Source organism: Polypterus senegalus, chromosome 18, assembly GCF_016835505.1.
Source record: "Polypterus senegalus isolate Bchr_013 chromosome 18, ASM1683550v1, whole genome shotgun sequence".
NCBI lineage: Eukaryota > Metazoa > Chordata > Cladistia > Polypteriformes > Polypteridae > Polypterus > Polypterus senegalus.
In genome coordinates, this window is record NC_053171.1 from 57,456,268 (window position 1) to 57,478,845 (window position 22,578).

The 22,578-nt window shown below is 37.8% G+C and overlaps 1 protein-coding gene across 6 annotated transcripts in view; it reads left to right on the forward strand.

Annotated features, from left to right (window-relative positions):
- Positions 1–22,578, forward strand: part of LOC120519111 (butyrophilin subfamily 1 member A1-like) — a 130,373-nt gene that overhangs the window by 64,857 nt on the left and 42,938 nt on the right. For all 6 annotated transcript variants that reach the window (XR_005631386.1, XM_039742218.1, XM_039742216.1 and 3 more), the window contains one exon: positions 8,027–8,143. Coding sequence is in view for 5 of the 6 variants with exons in the window: in XM_039742218.1 (XP_039598152.1) it covers positions 8,027–8,143 (117 nt within the window). In the remaining variant the exon portion in view is untranslated. The remainder of the gene's footprint in view (positions 1–8,026; positions 8,144–22,578) is intronic.

A 22,578-nucleotide genomic window follows, 5' to 3' on the forward strand; every position in this document is an offset into this window, starting at 1 on the left:
CCTATAGTCGGCGCAAGACCGCAGCCGACTCGGGGCGGAGGGCGCTAGGACCGGGAGCACTTAGCAGCCTGTGTCCATTCAGCGTCCTTTCGGATTCCCCCCTCGCCGCGCATACAGCCTGCGGCGCCGCCTCCTGTCGGAGGGCTGCTTACTCGGAACTGATCGTTATCATCACAGCCTTTTCAACAGACCCTCCCGCATGCTGTGCGGAGTCGGCTTTCCTCACCGTCTCCGCCGTACCTCTCCGGCTGGAGATTCCAGCGTCGCGCCGTCCCGTTGTCGATCGAAGCGTTTGCAGCGCCGCGGCGCCTTCCTCTCCAGTTCCAGCACCTCAGCCCGGAGGGCGCGTAGCATCTGTAATACACGCTGCTCCACGGGCTGAAGGGACGCCTCCAGCTCCGCCAGAGCAGCCGGCAAAGACAGGAAGTTAACCGGCGCGGAGCCTACCTGTCTGTCAGCCTCCAACGCCGCCACTTCCTGTGGGCCTTCTCCTCCGCCCAATCGGGTCTCCCCTGCCCGTGATGGACATTCCTTGGTCCCGCCTCTCTGCAGTCATCGGCGGGCACACAAGACACACCGTCCAATCGCGTGCCTGTCAGGGGGAGGGACTTCTGGTCCGCGGCCATCTTGGCTCCCCTTCTGCGGTGTCGACGTGCCTGCCGGCAGCCTTGCTGTTGCCAGCACCTCTCGAGCTGCAGCGTCTCCTCCTCCGCAGTCCTGCGGCTGCCGCTGTGCTGCGGAGCCCGCAGACCAGCATCGCCTGCCACTGGCGTGGATCCGGGAAGTCCCTGTCTGTAATAAAGAAAACACGCCCGGCCCCATGGGCGGCTGCGCTAGGCAGGGAACTCACCTCCCCGGACTCGTCAAACCGAGGACACCTCCTCGGCGTGGCCTTTCTTGGCGCCATGCCGTCCCGGCGCCTCCAGCAACGGCGCTCTCGTTGGAGACCGCTGCACTCGTTGTAGGCACGCCGCCCTCCCGCATCAGGGAATAACGGCCCTCCTGCGGACCCCTGGCGGTCCGTGGGGTTCCTTTACCCCGCGGGGCTGTGTGCATGCAGCCCCCGCGGTACGTGGGTGGGGTCCCCTGCTGCGCCGGGCTGTCCACAACAAATTTGTGATATACAGGTCCCCGCCTTGAAACAGGCGGAGCATCCTGCCGACTACGCCAGATGTGAACTTTGCCCGGACACAGACAGGCGGACATGTTGTTAAAATACCACCACACGTTTATTAAACACAATAATTTACAATATTGGTCACTCAGACCCAATTCAATGGTCCCGGAAGGCAAACCCCACGTGATCCAGGCAGGGCTCTGACCCTCTTCCGGTCCCTCCTGGCGTCCCGGCCGGGTCATGGCCCCTGGCATCCCTGACAATATATATATACTCAGCAAAAAAAGAAACGTCCTCTGACTTTCAACTGTTTTTACTTTCAGTAAACTTAAGGTGTAAATATTTGTATGAACACTAAAAGAGTCAACACCATAAGACATAAACTAAAATGTTTCACAATGTGTCCCTGAATGAAGGGAGGCTCAAAATCAAAAGTACCAGTCAGTATCTGGTGTGGCCACCAGCTGCTTGAAGTACTGCAGTGCATCTCCTCCTCATGGACTGGACCAGATTTGTCAGTTCTTGCTGTGAGATGTTACCCCACTCTTCCACCAAGGCACCTACCTGCAAGTTCCTGGACATTTCTGGGGGGAATGGCCCTAGCCCTCACCCTGCGATCCAACAGGTCCCAGACGTGCTCAATTCCTTCGACGATAAACACGAATCCGTCCATCACCTCTGGTGAGACAAAACCGTGACTCATCAGTGAAGAGCACTTTTGCCACTCCTGTCTGGTCCAGCGAAGGTGGGTTTGTGCCCATAGGGCGTTGTTGCTGGTGATGTCTGGTAAGGACCTGCCTTACAACAGGCCTACAAGCCCTCAGTCCAGCCTCTCTCAGCCTATTGCGGACAGTCTGAGCACTGATGGAGGGATTGTGTGTTCCTGGTGTGACTCGGGCAGTTGTTGTGGCCATCCTGTACCTGTCACGCAGGTGTGATATTCGGATGTACCGATCCTGTGCAGGTGTTGTTACGTGGTCTTCCACTGCGAGGATGATCAGCTGTCCTTCCTGTCTCCCTGTAGCGCTGTCTTAGGCGTCTCACAGTGCGGACATGGCAATTTATTGCCCTAGCCACATCAGCAGTCCTCATGCCTCCCTGCAGCATGCCTAATGCACGTTCACGCAGATGAGCAGGGACCCTGGGCATCTTTCTTTGGGTGTTTTTCACAGTCGATAGACAAGTCTCTTTAGTGTCCTGCGTTTTTAGAACTGTGACCTTAAATGCCTACTTTCTGTAAGCTATTAAGGTCTTAACGACCATTCCACAGGTGCATGTTAATTAATTGATTATGGTTAATTGAACATGCATGGAAAACATTGTTTAAACCCTTTACAATGAAGATCTGTAAAGTTATTTGGATTTTAAAACATTATTGTTGAAATACACAGTCCTGAAAAAGGGACGTTTCTTTTTGCTGAGTATATATATATATATATATATATATATATATATATATATATATATATATATATATATATATATATATATATATATATATACCAATTTGTTATGAAATATGTTCCAAATAAAACAAAGAGTATACAACACATGTTTTGTCCTAATTGTGGCTCATCAGGTGTATGTACTTTTACCTCCCTTAAAGGAAATGAACCTCAGACATCAGCGCCTGAGGCAAAGCCTCTGACGTTACGCTACAGCGGATGGTTCACTTACTTGACAGGGTGAAGATAGAAGTATTACATTCCTAGGTATTAATCACAATCTGATTATTTGGGTGGTTACCTACCTGTAACGCTTGTGGCCAACTGGTTGACCACCCATAAGATTGAAGTAGGAGAAACTCTACAGGCATAAAACGTCTTAAGATGAGACACATGGACGGAGGGATGTGTTCTGAGATGAGAAAAGAGAGACAATTTTTACCTCCACTCTGGTTGTTAGTGTAGTGTCCAATAAACCAAGGATTTATTGTATGCAAAAGTACTTAAAATCAACTGTTACGACTTGCAAGCCTTGCTTTTTTTTTACCTCGCGAAAGACAGGAGAAACACACACCCTTCATCTACAAATAGCTTAGAAGAGACACCTGCCTGTGATAAATATGTATGCAATAGTGACAAACTATTCCACAAGAATATGAGAGGGATAAGGGTGACTCACTACATCACAAAATATGAGTTTTAAAATCATTTTGCCATTTAAAAGGGGGGTTCTTCTAGGAAGAACTGAAAAGTGCATTATGTGAAAATTCAGATAGAAGTAGGACATCTACCCAATCAGGCTGAATATCCTTAACTGCACAACACAAAAACTTTTCCAATTCTTGATTAGCCCTCTCCCATAGTCCATTACACTTACTGTAGGATGGTATAACTGAAGTCAGATGGTAAAATTGAAGTCAGTTTTACATCAGTCCCAACGTTCTTTTTAAAAAACCCTCCAAAATTTTGAGATAAATTGAGGTCCACGGTCTGAGAAAATGGACCTCAGGAGTCCATGGAAATGGAAATAATTACAAATAACAATTTCCACCAAATATTTTATCATGGGCAAGGATTTTAGTGGACCAAAATGGGCAGCTTTGGAAAAGTGGTCCACAATGACTAAAGTGCAGAGGGAATAGAAGCCCATGCATTTTGCAAAGAATTGTGTAAAAAATTAGGAACCTCAACCATCACTTCACCAACAATCTAAAAAAATGATAACCGAGTCATGTTGCACAACACCCGTATCCTGATCATGATGCCCAGGATAATATGCAATTACAAAATTGAATCTGCTAAAAAAATAATGATCACTGAGCTTGTCTAGTGTTTACATATTTAGCAGACTTCAAGTATGTTAATTTTTTGTGATCAGTAAATATATTGAATTCATGGGATATTCCTTCTAGCCAATGCAGTCACTTCTTCAGGGCAAGCTCAGTTGCTTGGCAGTAGATAACTTTCTTAAATATCTGGGGAAGCCCAAAATGACTGCTGGAATAAATTAGGGCAAAACAAAAAATGAAATGTTCTCAGAATGCAAAATTCACACCTGCATAGAAATGGGTCAATAGATAGTTTTACTAAGACACTCCTCAATTAATTTCCAAGCCATGCTGTTAATATGAAGGGGAATTTTTAAACTCTAATACACATGATTTGCCAAAATACATAATTATAAAATTTTCAGCGGCCCCCAAATCAACAAAATTCATGGCTTGTCTTTTTTATTAGATCTGAAAAAAAGAATAATGTTCAATTGCCACCTACTCCTCTTCCAACCAAGTGACTTCCTTAACAATCTCAGAGTCCCTCGTGATCCCTCAGTACATTATGAGACAATGTCACCAAGAATTGTTGTGAGAGAACTAAAAGACTGGGAGGTAAGAAACACAAAGCAAAACTGTTCTTGAAGACAGGCAGTTTTTAAACCAGAATATCATAAAGTAACCTGGTGAACAAAGCATGGGACAATGTAAAAATCAAAGTGAAAATCACGGACAGTTCAGGACTGAAAGGGAACCTAGCACTAAGCCTACTTGTAATAAAGCTAATAGAACAAAAGAACTAAAGTTGTTTTTTTTGTTGATTATTCAACTGAGGGATAACTTAGACCGGAATCATTGTTGTATATACCATCAGTTAATGGTGAAATAAGAAATACGATGATCCTGATCACATGACCAGTTTTCCTCATTGTGTAAATAATATAACAGGAATAAATGTTAAAATATAATAAATGTGTACATTGACAGGTGATACCTCACCTGAAGGAATCTTCATTTTTTATTATGCCAGGTTTCTGTAAGAAGACTCAAATCATAATTTGTACATAATATAATATCATTTATCAAAGCAGCTTTATTTCCTAGAGAGTGAATGTTTACTAGACAGCATTTTAAACTGCAAAGGTGCTATATAATTATAAATATAAAGGTGCTGATCATTTCTCTTGAAAAATCCAGGCATTTCTCAAAAATCATTCCAGTTGTTCGCAAAGACTATGCTTTTATATGCACAAAAGATTTTTAACCAGCACTGAAGGGAACGTAACCTGTTATAGACCCAAGCACCTCTATATAATCTAGTAAAATGGCCTGACGCAATTAAGTTCTGACATTTTCTTTTAGCTTTGGTGCATAAAGACATGAAATTCCTCTTTTAATGCAATAGATTGCTGAAGAAAGTGATGTATTTCACTGTGGTCACATGAAATATCCATCTCTTTTGTTCCCTGCTCTGTTACATTTATAAACAAAATACTCAATTTCCCACACTCCTTGGATTTTTATCAATGTAATACTCATAAGGAGCCGGATAGGGAAGGGTGTGGACCTTCAATTCTCTTCTATCCTATTACTGTATTAATTTATATGTAGTTTACATAATTAACGGGTGATCCGTGGCAGTAAGTTTGGTGTTTGCTGTTTGGGGAGGGAGAGGAAGTTTGGGGAAGAGTATTATGTGATGTGGGAGGGTATGTGAGTGGGATCCTGAATTGGGAAAAACTTGTGCTTGTGCCATATATTATTTCTTGGAATGTCAGGACCCAGAAATCATATCAATGTGTGCTAGACTTTCTTTACCAATAATGTGTGTATATAGGTATATAGAGCCATAATTCAGGAATTGCATTCACTGGCAACTAATGTTCATCAATGTCAAAACAAATGCTTTCATATCATAGCTTCTTCATTAGCTTCCTCCAAAAATGAGGTGTTCTAATTCTTTTCAAAAGGAGTCTAAAGATCAATATCAAAGTAGGTAATGATAAAATTGGATGGTTCTGTTATGTCTTAGCTGAGATGGGGAATCATAAACTGGCAATTTTATAGGCATGCACTTTATACTTCTTGCCATTCATCAAATTTTTTTGATCTAGCAAGTTGATTGCTTAAATTCTATGGCTATGAGTTGTTTGTCGGAATTGATGCTAATGCAGTAATTACTCTCCTATTAGACTAAACCCATCCTCCGTTATTTCAGCGCACTCTTTATTTATCAGGTCTCTTTTATGCAGCTGTGACATCTTTATTCTCATTTACATCGTCCTTGCTGGCATTTCAATCCATCTTTTAAATAAAGGCATTTTTTGATCAGTTTTGGAAGCAAACTAATCAAATTTCTGGATTTTTAACCAGAGATCGGTAGATGATCCTAGTGCAGTTTGGAAGGCAATTTATCTGGGCTTCACTATTACATTCCCATCTCACCAATCCATTGTGTTAAGCATCAGGCAGTCTTTATTTTATAATCCAGACTTTCAGTATTAGAAGGAACAAACTAAAGATTGTTAAGGTCAGAACTGAACTCAAGTCTCTGTTGAATCAGCTAGCTGATCTTCTGATTAACCGCATTGAGGCCCTTTATTATAAAATCCACATATTATTTACACTAAGACTTAGAAAGTGCCACACATTTACCACAATACAGTGGAACCTCGGTTCACGACCATAATTCGTTCCTAAACTCTGGTCGTAACCCGATTTGGTGATTTTGGTGACCCAAAGTAATTTCCCACATAGGATTGTATGTAAATACAATTAATCCGTTCCAGACCGTACGAACTGTATGTAAATATATTTTTCTAAAGATTTTTAAGCACAAATATAGTTAATTATACCACAGCATAATAGTAAACTAAATGTAAAAACATTGAATAAAACTGAGAAAACCTTGAACAACAGAGAAAACTAACATTGCAAGAGTTCGCATTATAATAGCCTTATGAACCACTCGCTCTAAACACTTTTTTTAATGAGTTTTAAGCACAGGGAAAAAATTAACATTTGAACATTTTTTTACAGCACAGTCTCCCCTTCACGCCAATGGGGCATTGTAGATCTACACACAAACCACAGGGCAAGTGCCCCCCCAGTGGTTTCACTAACACCTCTTCCAGCAGCAACCCCCATCCAAGTACTGGACAGGTCCAGATATGCTTACCTGCATGTGAACTACCTGTTCAATTAGTTCTTTACAATTAAAGAATTCTACATGGTTTTTCTCACTCTCTTCCCTTTATAGAGTTGCATTTTAAAAGAGTATAATTTTATGATACTGTAAATTATGAACCTTAGGAATTGCAGACACACTCCATATTTATATATTACCTTTCAATATTTTAAAGGTTTCAAATTTCTCATAGTGTTAATCACACAGCTTTGCTTCTTAATGAAATTTTGAGTATCAGATTGGCACATATCAGTGTGTGATTTTGTTCATCTTCTTCCTGATTTTAAACAAATTGTATTGTGAATATACTGATTGTATCATTCTGTAAATTTTCTGTTTCTGTAATGTTATTAAAGTGTCAGTCACATAGACAATCTCTATTAAATGTCTCTTAAGTTTGCAACACACACGTTTAGCTAAAAAAGGGCAGGCATATTTTAGCTTGAAGGCAGAGTTTGAATGTGCCAAAGTATTTAGAGAACTGCGCAAGGAAGGCAAAGAGGGCAAATTTTGTTTTGCATTCATTTTCACATTTACAAAAATCAATTTTTAAACATTTTTAGAGGGTCATGTAGAGGCAATGAAGAATATACTTATTTTCATTGGTTATTTAATGTATTATTTCCAAAAAATAGTATCTATTACTTACTTTCTATTTATTATTTTGTTCATTGTTACAATGGTGCACTATATTGTGGGAACACCATGTTGTAAAGTCGATATTGCAGTAAGTGGATTAAGTGCATCATCCCATGATTAGTAAGGTTTGGCTGTGAAAAAATGTACCAAGTCTCAGGTGGTATTATTTAATATGCCTGCCCTGTCAAAGATATGTTACTTATTAGAGAAAATATAAAGTACAATTGTGGCATAAAACAAACATTTTGTTGGAATAAGTCTACCTCATATATAATGATTTTCAGTAAAATAAATAATAAAAGTGGAAAAATAAAATTTCTAAAAATGTATATGTGTTACTACTATTTCCTTTTCTTTTTATTTGCAGAGGAATTATTCCACACCAGTTCTTCATGGAAGACTGCTTTTGCAGTCACATTTCTGTTTCTTCTCCTCACTCTTGGACTCCTTGGTGCTGTATTTTTGTATTGGATGAAAAGCAGAGGTAATGGACAGTTTCTTGGTTAATGGAAAAAATAAATAAATAAATTACTGAGTTCAGTCACGTTAATGTAGGGGGCTTAACCTCTGTTTCATTTTTGGAACTTCTTTAACTTAGTTTCCAGTCAGTCTTTAAGATTTGTTACACTTTTTTTTCCTACCCTTAGATTGATATTATAGTTCATTTTTTCTGCTCCTCTTAATTAGTGGACAATTAATATTAAGATGAAAATAACAAGAACAAAAAGGTGACCAATGAACTCGTTCTGATATGCGATTGTATATCTTCATCATCATTCTTATTTGTTTCAATGAAGAAATAAGAGACAAAAGTGAAGGACTGAGCCAAATGGCTCTAGTTTACACACATTTTTATGATATTCTCAGAAAGGAAAACTTACAATATTAGAAATGTGTTATGTGTGGAACAAGAGCACCAATAACATGTGGAGAAAAAAGAGAGACACATTAGACAATTATTAAATAGAAGGTAATTTATTGTAGAACATCAATGTATTCAAGGTCTTAAGTCTTGAATAATCGTGTAAGTTTCAAGTTGTCAGTATAAAGAGTTTATCTCCCTTCTCCCCTATCCATTCTCGTTTCATACAAGGTTTTATTTGAAACAGTAATCAATGCAAGATGTTAAATATTTGTTGACCAGAGAAATGATTAATTAGACCTTAGCTGTTATCACTGGATTGCATATTAAATGGGAATATTTAATGTGGCCCAGTTCAGCTTGATATATTACTCTTATGTATTGTTTTGTTTATCTTTACAATGACAAGGTTAGTCTTGGCAGCTGAAAAACTTTTTTTTTTGTCATAGCCGTTCACCTCCAACATAGCAGCAGAGTTGAGTCATAGCAGTTTTGAAAGAAAGCCAACATTTAAGCCAACACATTTTAGATTTTACATTTTTCTGTGTAAAACAAAGATTACATACTGCAGCGAGAATTTAAAGCACATAAAGTAGAAGTAATAAAGGATTTATATTAATAGACATTGGAGCCGCTTTGGCGTAAGGTGAAGTCAGGCACGGGTAAGACGAGTGTCGAAGAAACCTCTCAGTCCAAAAGTTCGTTTTAAAGATATTTAGTGAAAGTTAAAGGCAAATAATCCATACAAGAATAAAAAGAAAAATAGTTACACACAAAGAATAAAGGCAAAAAAAAGGGAAAAATGTATCTTCTATAAACTTAAGTTTTTCTGATGAAGCTTTGGTTACTTCTGTACTTAAAGGTTATTTATTTCTTCTTCTGTATGCTTTAAACATACGGTTCAAAACTTAGATCTTTAATTTACGAGTTACTTTACACTCAAAAGACCCTTAGGCCGTTGGCACTTAGATATGCGCCAGGCTCAGTACCGTGCATAAGCACCGAACACGAGCATAAAAAAGAATTCTTTCAAGGACACGGTTAAAAAACCGTATGCCTCTATACCTTACACAAGGCAAGGCAAAACACTTACTACAGAACATTGTTTACTCAAAAACTGTTAAGAAATGACAGGAAAATACCAACTCAATTCTATTCACGGGGGTTTTAGGAACCTCTCATATTTTATACATTATCATCTAGTAAATATTCATACATTTTTTAGAACTAGGAAAATGGCTCTTACAGGCGTAATAAAACTCAACACAGAATTTAATTACATGTTTTATTAACAGCAATTAATTGCTGGAGCAAAAAAATTATTGCTATTTGTTCACTTACCTATTATTTATCCTGACTCAGCAGGAAAACAGGAGAACTGATTTTGTGAGTAAACCGGGAGAAGTGGGCAAAAGATAAAACCAAAGAAAATAAAAATAAACCGTAGCAACTGTATCAAATGAGAGGCAAAATCAAGGTCAAATAAAAGGCAATACAAGAACAGAAAGCACACAATAAATAAAATTAATGATTTTATCTGCAGATCAGATAAGGTTCCTAGCGAAAGGCTGACCTATTATGCCAGTTGTTGAGTAAGTCAAGGTCATGACCCTGTAGACCCTGCCCCTAGAAACGAGGGATGTGACAACAGTACACAATATGGCTTCTCTTAAAGAAAAAGGCTACGAAGCATCAGTTTTCAGCCTAAATCGTGATATTATTATAGTACTTTATCTGTCTTGCATTTGTCCTGTGTTTATGCATATGTTGCAACATGGTCCTGAGGAACATTATTTTGTGCCACTAGTACACTATGCTGCAAAATGGTGTATGGATGGTATGACAGTAAAGCCACTTGACTTAGTTTAATATAGCCCTCCAAAAAGAGAGTCTGAGACACCTTTTATTAACACCGGTTTTGTCAAATCTTTGTTTCCAGCTATTAAATAAATCTTAAAATTTTAGATTTTATAAAATATCAAACAATGCTGCATAAGTGAAGATGCATTTTAATACTAGGGGGATCTAGTTGTTTCCGCATTCTTATTCAGGCAGTCTGAAGTTATTGTGTATAGTGTGTCGCATAATGTATACTATTACAGCATTAAAAAGCATGTGTCAAATGACAACACAAAACTGAATATTGCTTGGAGTGTGTAGTACATAACAGAGTGTTTTTTTTTAAATGTTTTTGAAGTTTAAAAATTAAAATACAGGATTAACCAAAATGAATATGCAATGATAAAGCCCAAACTGTCGCCAAGAGAAAGGTAAAAAAAAACTACCAATGGTGCTCAGCTTCTGAACTGAAACGTATTACCCACCCATATGACAACCCAATAAGCTGAAATGGAAAATGAATAGGCTGATGACACCTGAACACACTGAGGAGTTCTGAACAAAAGCTTAAGAAGGGCAGTAGCAAGGATCAAAAGACACCCAGATGAACTGCACAATAAACTGCCATTACAAGTGTTAGGTGTCAAAGATAAACATGCATCATTAGTAAATTAATAAAGGAAATTATTTATGAAAAGATTGAGTAGCACATGGTAGAAGCAAGAGTGTTAGTGAACATTCAACATGGGGTCAGACAGTGGAGATTGTGTTTTACTAATTTGCTAAAATTCCATGAAAAAGCAACAAAAGGGGATAGAGAAGTGCATTGTGATATTATTTATCTTGATTTTGAGCAGGCATTTGTTAAGGTCCCATATGAGAGATTGGGCATCAAACTAGAGGAAAGGGGAGTTTAGAGTGCTACGTGTAGATAAGTGCAAAATGTGATCAAAACACAGAAAGCAAAGATTGATGGTGTGAGGAGTCTCGACAGAATTGCTTGGTAATTTTGGTGGCCTTCAGGGGTCTGTTTGGAAGCCTCTGCTTTTTAAAATACTGTATACATACAGGTAAATGATCTTAATAGAAATATAAAAAGAAAGCTGGTTAAGTTTGCAGATGATACCAAGTGAGTTCTGATGGCAGATAATCTAGAATCAGCTGCCTCATTACAGACAGAGTTGAAAAAAATACAGATTTACAATGAAAAGTCTAAAATTTGAAAGTACCCCTTATGAGAAGGACATTAGGAGTCATAGTGTGGACTTTTCACAATCTACAACAGACCATGTTCAGAAACTATATAGAAAGCTGACAGAATGTTAGGTTATATAGTATGATGTATTGATAGATAGATAGATAGATAGATAGATAGATAGATAGATAGATAGATAGATAGATAGATAGATAGATAGATAGATAGATAGATACTTTATTAATCCCAAGGGGAAATTCACAAGTCAAGTACAGAGTACAAGTCAAAGGAGGTAATGTTGAAACTTTATGATACACTAGAAAGGCATCAGCTGGAGTACTGTAAGCTATTTTGGTCTCTACAAAAAAAGGAACAGCAGTGCTAGAAAAAGTCCAGAGAAGAGTCACTAGGCTGAATCAAACATGACAGGGGATAATTTAAACCTTTTCTTTCTATGCAAAGGAAGATTAAGAGGTGACATGGTTGAAGTGTTAAACATTATTCTATAGAGAGTGGTACTTTATGGACATTTAAAACCTGACTTGATGTTATGATGGAGGAATTAGGTAGGCAGGCTTGGCAAGCTTGCCAGGCTTAATAGGCTGTTCTTGTCAGTGTTTTTTCTAATATTCTAATGTTACTATGAAAGTTGCACACTACACATGACATATTCTGACATGAAAACTCAGCTATAAATCTGAGGTAGATTTGGATAAATGTGGGGCCCATGATGGCCAGCTATTAGCTGTATAGGCTCTGAAGGTAGGGAACCTTGTGTCTGGGGAAAATGGTTACACTATCTCTTATAATGAAAACTTTCTGTTAAATGGAGAATGCTGGAGATGAATCAAAATGGAGAAAGGTAGTTGTTGGAGGAATAAACTGCGACAATAGATTCACTGCTGAAAAGGCTGAGCCTACTTCATGGCTTCTTCCTTCAGCCTGTTTCTATATATATATATATTTTTAAGTAAAGACCAAGTTTACAAAACATTAGTGACTCTGTCTGAAAACTGAAATGATCTGCTGTTAAGTAATATAACCAGCACTTAAATGAAATGTTAGCTTTGTGCATTTTATTAATAGTAATTGCTAACCTTTGTCTTACTTCCTTATTGTATATTCTTCTGCAACAGTCTGTGAATTTCCAAAGCGTCTAATAAGGATACAGCAAGCAAATTTGACAAAACTAAAACTATTGTAATAGTGTGCACACTGGACCTGAGGCAGAGAGAGAGAGAGAAAGACATGTTCTACAGACTGCTTATGTTGGGGTGAGAAAGATAGCACTCACCTGTTATTATGTTCTCTTCCACATAAATATGTTAGTCATGTCGCATTGTTCCTGAGTAGTTTCTGTTCTGATGTGCATCGGCTCAAAGTGGTGGGGAGCGAGACAGTTATAACTCGGGCCCTTTGGAAATGAAATGGCACAGGCGGTGGGCACTGAATAGGAGAGTGAGGACAGGTGTACTGTAGTAGACAGGAGTGGAGACTCAGCATTTCCGTCTTCTTGATAAAAGAGATAAGATGATTGTGAAAAGCAGAACTTAAAAGAAATGCTGAGTAGCATCATCAATCAGTGCTTTGAAGACTGGTACAGCTCAATGGTAGAATATATATATATATATATATATATATATATATATATATATATATATATATATATATATATATATATATATATATATATATATATATACTAGCAAAATACGGCTTCACAGCGGAGAAGTAGTGTGTTAAAGAAGTAATGAAAAAGAAAAGGAAACATTTTAATATTAACGTAACATGATTGACATTGTCATTGTCATGAGTGTTGCTGTCATATATATATATATATATATATATATATATATACATACACACACACAAACACATATATATACACATACACACATATATACAGTATATATACATATGTATGCATATATATGTATATATGTGGATGTATATGTATATATATGTGTGTGTGTATATATATATATATATACAGTATATATATATATATATACACACACACACGTATATGCATATACATATGTACATATATACACATATATATATATATACATATCCACATACATACACATATATATATGGGACTCGATTAAAAAAATTAATCTAATTAATTAGAGGCTTTGTAATTAATTAATCTTGATTCATCGCATGTAATCGCACACGTAAATTTGCCCCAAAGTGCAAATGTTTTTTTTAATTTAAAAGGGTTTTAGTGGGCAACAGAATCAAATAATAGACATGGACATGAATATTGTAAACTCAATCTCTTTTAATGTCTGAAAAAATCTAAACTGCATTTCAATTCAAATCAGAATCATCATCCATGGCTAAAATTGGGCAGACTTAAAAATAAAGAGGTATTCTAAGTACTTTAAGTACATGTTCAGAATGGTATTGTCTTTAAATAATAATAAGAAAAATTTCAACATAACATCTTAAAAAAACAAGGCAGAAACATGAAAGTTAATTTGACCAGCTTTACCTTTAAACTCTGAGTAACCTTAGCCAAAATTATTTTGTAGATTAGGCTAAAACAGTGTGATCATTGAACATTTTGTAATTAGATGTAATTAAAATCACTAACGGTCACGGAAGTCCAATGATCCCCAGTAAGAGACAAAAAGTCTGCTTTCTGTAATGCATCTAATTTTGCTTGCTTTTCAGTGTCATAAAGCTGTCAAATTTTACTTGAAATAGTCTCTCGGCACGGCAGTTTAAAAGTTGGATGACCTGACGCTAACTGTAACACATTTTCTAACCCCCTGTCTTCCAGCACTGTTAGTGGTGTACAGTCCAAAGCAATCCATTTTGCGAGAGAATTTGTAAGTTTGACCGATATTGACTTACTAATTTTGGTCCTGAAGCCAGTCATTTCATCAGTTTTGGGCTGCCGACACCTTTTGTTGGTACTCAAACTCGTACTGCTAGTGCTAACAGCATACACAGTTTCTGTGTTCGCTGTAACAAGTTTTGCATTTAGATGGTACCGTACGGTTGAAGTGCCTCGGTGTTATGCAAACTCCTTTTTGCACAGTTTGCACAAAACCACGCTTTTATCAAGGGTTCCATCGGGTAGTCTTTTGAAATTAAATTTTCCTCCAATCAGTCCTAGCAACGCGCTTTCTTCCGACTTTTATATTTATGTAGCTCTGATGTGTGCCTCAATGTAATCGGTGTACCAGGAAATCATGCATTAAGAGAAGTTCCCCTTTGCTTGGAATGCAAAGTGTGATTAAATGCGTTATTTTTTAACGCGTTATGGAGCACATGCATCAAAGCTTCTCAGCTGTGCTTATTTTAAAAATAACGTAACATGATTGTCAATGTAACCTTTTGTAAGTAGTGCCTGGTGGATTCAGTGTGGAGAAACTCTAGAGACAGCGTGTGTATTAACTTGTGGATTTTTCTGTAAGTATTTGGTGGCAGCGTGACAAAGTTGCTTCCGCAAGACCGCGTTAGCTGCGGAGCTCAGCTCAGAGCGAAATGAGGTGAATGGGAGGGGAGAGGATGACGTCACTCCCCACCTGCCTCAACTCTCAATCCCCCCACAAACACAGTGTCTCAGAATTTGCATAAGCACAGCCCTTCACCTGCAATTTTAACTTAGTTACAAAGTGATCAAAACTCTCGTTTATACCCTGCGTCCACTCATTAAACTTGTATCCCGTATTAGTCGTGGGCATGATAAACGCCAGCGGCAGCCTGTCTATGATCTTAATTTAAACTTTAGGTTTACACTGTGCTTAGTTTCCGAAGTAACTGCAGTCATGAATATGCTTGTATGCGTCACAGTGCATGACAAACGGCAGTGGGAGCGTGTCTATAAACTTAATTTAAAGTTACGTTTTACACGGTGCTTTGTTTCCGCAGTAGCTGCACTTATGAATAAGCTTGTATGTGTCACTCGCTCGCTTCTTATTGTTTCGCTGCCTTCTCAATTGTATAATGCATGTTTTGTTCAGCGCTTTTTGGAGCTCTTCCTTGTTTTCTACATACTGCGCTCACAGTAAGTTCACGTGATTTCGTGGGAGGCGTGATGATGTCACACGAAACTCCGACCCCCACGGCCATCGAGCTGAACTCCATTACAGTATATGGAGAAAAATAGGTTCCAGTTATGACCATTACGCGTAGAATTTCGAAATGAAACCTGCCCAACTTTTGTATGTAAGCTGTAAGGAATGAGACTGCCAAATTTCAGCCTTCTACCTACACGGGAAGTTGGAGAATTAGTGACGTTAGAAAGTTCAATGTGGCGGCCGACAAAAAAGTACACGGAAAGTTGGAGAATTAGTGATGAGTGAGTCAGTGAGTAAGTGAGTGTGTGAGTGAGTGAGTCAGTGAGGGCTTTGCCTTTTATTAGTATATATATATATATATATATATATATATATATATATATATATATATATATATATATATATATATATATATACTAGCAGAATACCGCTAGTAGCGTTAAAGAAAGTATGAAAAGAAAAGGAAAAATTTTTAAAATAACGTAACATGATTGTTAATGTAATTGTTTTGTCATTGATATGAGTGTTGTTCTCAAATCTATATATATATATATCTATATATATATATATATTATATATATATATATATATATATATATATATCCATATCTATATAAACAGTGGTGTGAAAAACTATTTGCCCCCTTCCTGATTTTTTTATTCTTTTGCATGTTTGTCACACAAAATGTTTCTGATCATCAAACACATTTAACCATTAGTCAAATATAACACAAGTAAACATAAAATGCAGTTTTTAAATGATGGTTTTTATTATTTAGGGAGAAAAAAACATGGCCCTGTGTGAAAAAGTAATTGCCCCCTTGTTAAAAAATAACCTAACTGTGGTGTATCACACCTGAGTTCAATTTCCGTAGCCACCTCCAGGCCTGATTACTGCCACACCTGTTTCAATCAAGAAATCAGTTAAATAGGAGCTGCCTGACACAGAGAAGTAGACCAAAAGCACCTCAAAAGCTAGACATCATGCCAAGATCCAAAGAAATTCAGGAACAAATGAGAACAGAAGTAATTGAAATCTATCCATCTGGTAAAGGTTATAAAGCCATTTCTAAAGCTTTGGGACTCCAGCGAACCACAGTGAGAGCCATTATCCACAAATGGCAAAAACATGGAACAGTGGTGAACCTTCCCAGGAGTGGCCGGCCGACCAAAATTACCCCAAGAGCGCAGAGACGACTCATCCGAGAGGTCACAAAAGACCCCAGGACAACGTCTAAAGAACTGCAGGTCTCACTTGCCTCAATTAAGGTCAGTGTTCACGACTCCACCATAAAAAAGAGACTGGGCAAAAACGGCCTGCATGGCAGATTTCCAAGACGCAAACCACTGTTGAGCAAAAAGAACACAATTTTGCTAAGAAACATCTCAATGATTGCCAAGACTTTTGGGAAAATACCTTTTGGACTGATGAGACAAAAGTGAACTTTTTGGAAGGCAAATGTCCCGTTACATCTGGCGTAAAAGGAACACAGCATTTCAGAAAAAGAACATCATACCAACAGTAAAATATGGTGGTGGTAGTGTGATGGTCTGGGGTTGTTTTGCTGCTTCAGGACCTGGAAGGCTTGTTGTGATAGATGGAACCATGAATTCTACTGTCAACCAAAAAATCCTGAAGGAGAATGTCCAGCCATCTCTTCAACTCAAGCTGAAGCGAACATGGGTGCTGCAACAGGACAATGACCCAAAACACACCAGCAAGTCCACCTCTGAATGGCTGAAGAAAAACAAAATGAAGACTTTGGAGTGGCCTAATCAAAGTCCTGACCTGAATCCAATTGAGATGCTATGGCATGACCTTAAAAAGGCGGTTCATACTAGAAAACCCTCAAATAAAGCTGAATTTCAACAATTCTACAAAGATGAGTGGGCCAAAATTCCTCCAGAGTGCTGTAAAAGACTCATTGCAAGTTATCGCAAACGCTTGATTGCAGTTATTGCTGCTAAGGATGGCCCAACCATTTATTAGGTTCAGGGGGCAATTACTTTTTCACACAGGGCCATGTAGGTTTGGATTTTTTTTTCTCCCTAAATAATAAAAACCATCATTTAAAAACTGCATTTTGTGTTTACTTGTGTTATATTTGACTAATGGTTAAATGTGTTTGATGATCAGAAACATTTTGTGTGACAAACATGCAAAAGAATAAGAAATCAGGAAGGGGCAAATAGTTTTTTTACACCACTGTATTTATATATATATATATATATATATATATATATATATATATATATATATATATCAAAATACCCGCGCTTGGCAGCGGAGAAGTACACGGTGGGCCATTTATATGGATACACCTTAATACAATGGGAATGGTTGGTGATATTAACTTCCTGTTTGTGGCACATTAGTATATGTGAGGGGGGAAACTTTTCAAGATGGGTGGTGACCATGGTGGCCATTTTGAAGTCGGCCATTTTGGATCCAACTTTTGTTTTTTCAATAGGAAGAGGGTCATGTGACACATCAGACTTATTGGGAATATCACAAGAAAAACAATGGTGTACTTGGTTTTAACGTAACTTTATTCTTTCACTAGCAAAATACCCGCGCTTCGCAGCGGAGAAGTAGTGTGTTAAAGAAGCAATGAAAAGAAAAGTAAACATTTTGAAAATAATGTAACCTGATTGTCAATGTAATTGTTTTGTCACTGTTGTGAGTGATGAGTGTTGTTGTCATATATATATATATATATATTTACACACACACATAAACATATATATATATATATACATATCTATACATATACACATATATACATACATATATATCTATATATATACACACACATATATACACACACATACATACATACACACACATATATACACACAAATACATATATATATATACATACATACATACATACATACATACACACACACATATATAAACATACTAGCAAAATACCAAGGCGCAGAGAAGTAGTGTGTTAAAGAAGCAATGAAAAGAAAAGGAAACATTTTGAAAATAACGTAACATGATTGTCAATGTAATTGTTTTGTCACTGTTGTGAGTGATGAGTGTTGTTGTCATATATATATATATATATTTACACACACACACATAAACATATATATATATACATATCTATACATATACACATATATACATACATATATATCTACATATATAAACATACATATACACACACACATAAATCCATACATACACACAAATACATATATATATATACATACATACACACACACATATATAAACATATATACATATACATACATATCTACATATATACACACACAGCTATTTCAGATCAGTGCAATACGCTGCTTTGTTAAAACGGATGACTCCGCTCTTACGTGCAAGTCTGCGTGTATATTATGAACTATCAGATTTGTTCAAGTTCTATTTAAATTTTAAATAGAAGGAATTTTTATTTAGTCGACAGAAATATCTTTGGTAGGAATGGTAAAAACAGACAGGAATATTATTCGTGAATAAATCAACTCAAACCTTAAACAACTTATAATATTTTGCTCTCCATAAAAATATATCCTGTCTAAATTATACAAGTTAGAAATAAAGTAAACGTTAAAAGAACAAACATTCAAATTTCTTTACTCTTATGTAATTTTATATAAAAATAAACTTAGATTTTAAATATCCCAAAAGATTTTGCTCTCCATAAAAATATATCCTGTCAAAATTATACAAATTCAAATATGAACATGCTGCATAACAAAACCTGGAAATATAAATAAAATGTGTTCCTTTCAGCAATAACAAATCAAATCATTCAGTTGTCTTTGCTCATATGTCATTTTAGAGCTGGACGCCTGGCATCTTTTTGGCCACAAGTTCGTTTCTGTTTGGTGTGAGGTTCTGTGTTGTGGAGATTCTCAGGATGGATTGCAGGTGCTCATCAGTGAGGCGACTCCTGTGTGCTGTTTTGTTAGTCTTTATCACTGAGAAGAGCTTCTCACACAGATATGTGCTACCAAACATGCACAAGGTTCGAGCCGCATGTAGACGGACTTTTTGTTCTTCAAAGTCACCAAAGCGCCGTGCAAACTCAGTGCGCAGTCGCAGTTTATCAGCAAAGTGCGATTTGGGAACACCGTAGTGACGACTTGGTTTAACATTACTTGGCAACAGGGAAAGTGGGGCAAGGTGCACTGGTGCATTTGTGTCTCCCATAAAAGCAGCTTCACTTGAAATCACTTTGTGATTGTGCACGGGTTAAAACGTCCGCTGAAGTGTCAGATTCTTATTTAATTATGCTGCTTTCTGTATCTTCTGCATTGCATTCAGGTTACCCTGATGTTTTATCTCATAGTGCCGTCTTAGATTAAATTCTGTAATTACAGCCACATTAGCTCCACAAATGAGACACACGGGTTCAGTAAACATATACTCAGCCTCCCATCGGTTTTTAAAGGCTCTATTTTCAGAATCAACTTTTCTCTTCAGCATCGTGTGAGCTAGCTTCGCAATAACTTGTTCGGCAAGGCGGCTGAAGCGCTGCATTATGGGATCTGTAGTTTATTGTGTTACCAGCGCTTCATATACCCGGCTTTAATAACAATAATACAGTATATAAAATGATCTCGGGCGGATATAATTACACCGGGCGGATGTGGCCCGCCCTTGAGTTTGACACATATGGACTAAATAGAACTTGAAAAGATATATTTTTCAAATGTGATCGCGCAATTCAAATAGAGTTGACGCCACTACAGCCTGCATCCTCCCTCGCTGTTACTTTTTACCGCTCATCTAATGAATACACTGAGTATGGCTTTACCAAAACAATCATTGATGGTGAATAAAGTATCCATTATTCGAGTATGTAGATCGGTATATATATATATATATATATATATATATATATATATATATATATATATATATATATATATATATACGCGATCGCAGCGAGAAGTAGTGTGTTAAAAAGCTAGAAAAGAAAAGGGAACATTTTAAAAATAACGTAACATGACTGTCAATATACAGTATTTGTTTTGTGAGTGTTACTGAGTGTTGCTGTCATCAAGGATTTGATTATCATTATTTCTTTCAATCAGGTTCGTATTTGTAGGATGTGTTGTGTTCAAGTTACATTCCGTGTTTGTCAATCGTTGTAAAGATGACAGGTTTCATTCATCGATTCGTTTCTTACTGCATCAATAAACAGCTCGTCTTTTTCTTTATCTGAGACCTGACACACTGCATGCACGGGTTTTTTACACTGTCTTCCTTTAGCGGTGCTTTGTTTCCACAGTAGCATTGACTTATTCTGCAATTGTGTAATTCGGTTTTGTTCAGCTCTTTGGAACTGTTGCTTTTATCTGTGCTTTGTTTCCACAGTAGCTGCATTTATGAATATGCTTATCAGGCCTTCATATTTTTGCTGCCTTTTCAATTGTGTAATTCGGTTTTTGTTCAGCGCTCTTTGGAACTGTTGCTTTTATCTGTGCACTGCGTCAGTTCACGTGAGCCACTCGGTGTACATGCATCGAAGGTTCCCAGCTGTGCTGGTGCCATCTCGTGCTATGTCCATGGCTGTATTTAATGTTACCTTAGTCCTGGCACTTAAAACTTTCTCTCGCAGTTTCGCTGAGTTTGTGTCAAACACCACCCTGACCATCTCATCTTCCTCTCCATAAGCACAGTCCTTCACCCGTGAATATTTAGTGGCAGTTTGCTATTGGATTGCCGCTGACGGACGGCCTTATATGGGCAGGCACTAAATTACAAACGCCAGTGGCAGCCTGTCTATGAACTTAATTTAAAGTGTAGGTTTACATCGTGCTTTGTTTCCGAAGTAGCAGAACTCATGAATATGGTTGTATATGTCACTCGCTCGCTTCTTATTGTTTCGCTGCCTTCTCAATTATATAATGCATGTTTTCTTGAGCGCTTTTTTGAGGTCTTCCTGGTTTTCTATGTACTGCGTGATTACGTGGGAGGCGTGATGATGTCACACGAAACTCCGCCCCCACTGCGTTGAAGCTCATCTCCATTACAGTAAATGGAGAAAACTGCTTCCAGTTATGACCATTACGCGTAGAATTTCGATATAAAACCTGCCCAACTTTTGTAAGTAAGCTGTAAGGAATGAACCTGCCAAATTTCAGCCTTCCACCCACACGGGAAGGTGGAGAATTAGTGATGAGTCAGTGAGTGAGTGAGTGAGTGAGTGAGTGAGGGCTTTGCCTTTTATTAGTATAGATATAGGTATTTTACACTTACTTTACATTGCTTAGGTACCCATTTCCTTTACCATTCCAACCCCCATTACCATGTCTATCGAGATGATCACTATCGATCAAAGAACTGTCACTTACCGAGTGGTTTCCATGCCCGGAGATACCACCTACCTTTTCCATTCTTTTTGTTACATATTGCACGGCCATATCAAGCTCACTCTTGATATCCGGAGGAACATTCTGTCTTATGTATTGAATGACTGGGACAGGTTCAAGGTGTGGACTGATGATGGTACAGGAGATAATTATATTACACAGGAGCACTATAAGAGTGAAATGCTTAAGCCCCTTCACCTCTGGTTCTGCATCTGAGTTGATGGCTGCCACTGAATTGTTCGGTTGTCGCTTTCAAGTGTACCGAAATGGCCAAATATTTTACACCTTCCGCCAATGCCTCTTAAACATCTTAGATTCACAGGTGACGATTTCAGTAGTGGACACTTTGATGTTTATGAATGTTTAAACTCTCAAAAGCTAGATGTGATTTTATCGATGAAACCGGTTGTGTGCTTACAATGCTTGACAGATGTCAAATGTCACTTCAACACAACAAATCCTGCAAATACTGTCGTAATTGAAACAAACCATGAAACTCAAACCGATTATGACAGCAGCAATCCAAGCTGTGAGATTTGAGACAAGATTACTGTTCAAATGGCCAACTGTAAGTTACATGCTCAAGAGTAAGCTCAGCTCAGCCAAACTCACAATGTGGTATACAAAGAGATCCT